The following is a 2500-nucleotide window of genomic DNA, read 5'->3' on the forward strand; positions in this document are numbered from 1 at the left end:
CCTTTTCCGAAGAACAACAGGAAGTGACCCGACTCACATAGGAAATGAGGTCAGCAGCAGGCCTGCAGCTGGTTGGAAAGGGGCAGGTACTTGGGGCCAGTACGTGAGCGTTTGTGTGTGCTAGTACTCATACTCCTGCGTGAGTAAGTGTGTGAGTGTATTTGGTGAGTGAGAACAAAATCATAGGAGGGGTGGAGCAGAGTTGCGTGTGTGTGTGTGTCTGTGTCTTTATGCTGAAACTCCCAACTCCTCATTTTTTACTGGGAAATTGGAACTGGAACACGTCTGGAATGATGTCAAGAGCTGTAGTGTAGTATACTGTGTAGTCATTCACTTTAACTGAAATTTTTGCTCTGGCGCAACTTCATCTTTTTTCATTTGTAAACTACAAAATTGGATTACTGTCTGTGTCCACGTCAACCTTTCAGAAGGTAATCTCATATACAAATGCTGTATTTTGCTGTTGACGTTGATATTATGCCTCAGCGTAGATTCTTTTCCCCTTTTACTTGCGTCTGTATGACTCAGAGAAAGCATTGCTTTGCCAGGTTTTTTTCTCTGTGTGAATTCTGTATTATTCAGTAACATTTCAATTCATCTGTGTTGTATGCCCAAAAAATCTGTGCATACCATTGTTGCCTTTGAAAACGTCGTTTTTCTAATTGACTTAACACAGCATCCTGATGAGTCAACATTATATGATTCTCTCTCTCTCACACACACACACACACACTTTCTCTCTATCCCTCTACCTTTCTCCATCCCCTCCTTTCTCTCTCTCTCTCTCTCTCTCTCTCTCACACACACACACACACACACACACACACACACACACACACACACACACACACACACACACACACACACTTGTGCTTTCTCTCTTTCTCTCTATCCCTCTACCTTTCTCCATCCTCTCTCTCTCTCTCTCTCTCTCTCTCCCCCTTGTGCTTGTACTTTCTCTCTTTCTCTCTTTCTCTCTATCCCTCTACCTTTCTCCATCCTCCACCCCCCCACTCTCTCTCTGTCTCTCTCTCTCTCTCTCTCTCTCTCTCTCTCTCTCTCTCTCTCTCTCTCTCTGTCTCTCTGTCTCTCTCTCTTTCTCTCTCTCTTCTCTCTCTCTGTATGTCCATCATGGCTTTGTGTTTGCTCACGCTGGACCTGGCCAGAACAGGCGAGTCAGCACATGTGTGTTAGCAACAGTCTGCTGTGTTGCTGTGTCTTTCTCCTTTTCACACGTTTGGGGTCGTTTTCATCCGGCAGGCAGGCAGGCAAGCAGGGCCGGCGGTCACTTTGAGTACCGCACCGTGGTCGATTTTCTGACTGTGTGTGCAGAGATAGTGTATTTCCAGGCTAATGAGGACGTTAAGCCTACCTTTCTGCTTTCAGCAGCAGCAGCAGCAGCAGCAGTCATGGCAGCCAAGTTGCAATGTCAGATGTTGGTGATGGCGGCGCCATATAGGGAAGGCCATCTGAAATGTTTGAGTGCAAATAGTCGTATGAACTACTCAGTTTTGTCTAGACTACGCACACATTTAGCACTCACATTTTTTGTTGTTTTTCCGTTTGTCCATTTTCTCTCTCTTTACCTTTTACAGCAGTAGCCAAGTTGCAATGTCATATGCCGGTGATGATTTATTGCTTGGGAGGCCTGTACTGTGTTAGGCCCAATTCGTACAGGACTTTTATTACCTATGGACCCCAGTCATTCGGAATAATTGCGGAGAATGTCTGAGTTCTTAGTCCTGTGCGAATGCGCCATGTCTGTGATTTGTGAAGTAATAATACTTCCGCGAACTACCTACTGTATTTTGGCGAAACACAGACATCCTGTCAACATCCGAGTATAATCAAAAAAAATGTTTCAGCTACTGGATTAGCTTTCTATTTTTGTTCTCTGTTCTGTTTGTCCATTTTCTCTTCCTCTATACATTTCACAGCTGCAGCCAAGTTGTAATGTCAGATGTTGATGACCATTGAAACATGAAACATTTGGGTGTTGTAGTAATCCTATGGAATTGGCATAGGCATTTGTTTACCTCTATCTTTTTTGTCTTCTGTTTTGTTGGTCCATTTTCTCCTCCTTTACCTTTTTTTCTATTCTACCTTTTCCTTTGTCCCATGATTCCGTATGCTCTCACAGCTTTCCTCTGTGCGTTCTTCTGAGGTGTGTTGTGTTGTGTTGTGTGCCTTGCCATGTGCTGTGTACACAGTGTGTGTGTGTGTGTGTGTGTGTGTGTGTGTGTGTGTGTGTGTGTGTGTGTGTGTGTGTGTGTGTGTGTGTGTGTGTGTGTGTGTGTGTGTGTGTGTGTGTGTCTTTGTGTGTGTATGTGTGTGTCTTTGAATGTCTGCGTGTGTGTGGGTCTTTGTGTGTGTGTGTGTGTGTGTGTGTGTGTTCATGTGCGCTTGTGTGTGTGTGTCTTAATGTGCATTTTTGCATGCTCATAAGAGATCCTCCCAACCTGGCATGAGCCTGCCTGTGCTTGTGGTTGTGTTTCTCTCC

At 44.7% G+C, this 2500-nt stretch overlaps 1 protein-coding gene across 9 annotated transcripts in view; it reads left to right on the forward strand.

Moving 5' to 3' along the window:
• ppp1r13ba (protein phosphatase 1, regulatory subunit 13Ba) overlaps positions 1-2500 on the forward strand; it is a 119630-nt gene that overhangs the window by 87345 nt on the left and 29785 nt on the right. For 5 of the 9 annotated variants that reach the window (XM_063183595.1, XM_063183590.1, XM_063183592.1 and 2 more), the window contains one exon: positions 2141-2164. The exons of the other annotated variants lie outside the window; for them this stretch is intronic. In XM_063183595.1, coding sequence (XP_063039665.1) covers positions 2141-2164 — 24 coding nt within the window. The remainder of the gene's footprint in view (positions 1-2140; positions 2165-2500) is intronic. 9 annotated transcript variants of the gene reach the window in all.

This window comes from Engraulis encrasicolus, chromosome 19, assembly GCF_034702125.1.
Source record: "Engraulis encrasicolus isolate BLACKSEA-1 chromosome 19, IST_EnEncr_1.0, whole genome shotgun sequence".
Taxonomy (NCBI): Eukaryota; Metazoa; Chordata; class Actinopteri; order Clupeiformes; family Engraulidae; genus Engraulis; species Engraulis encrasicolus.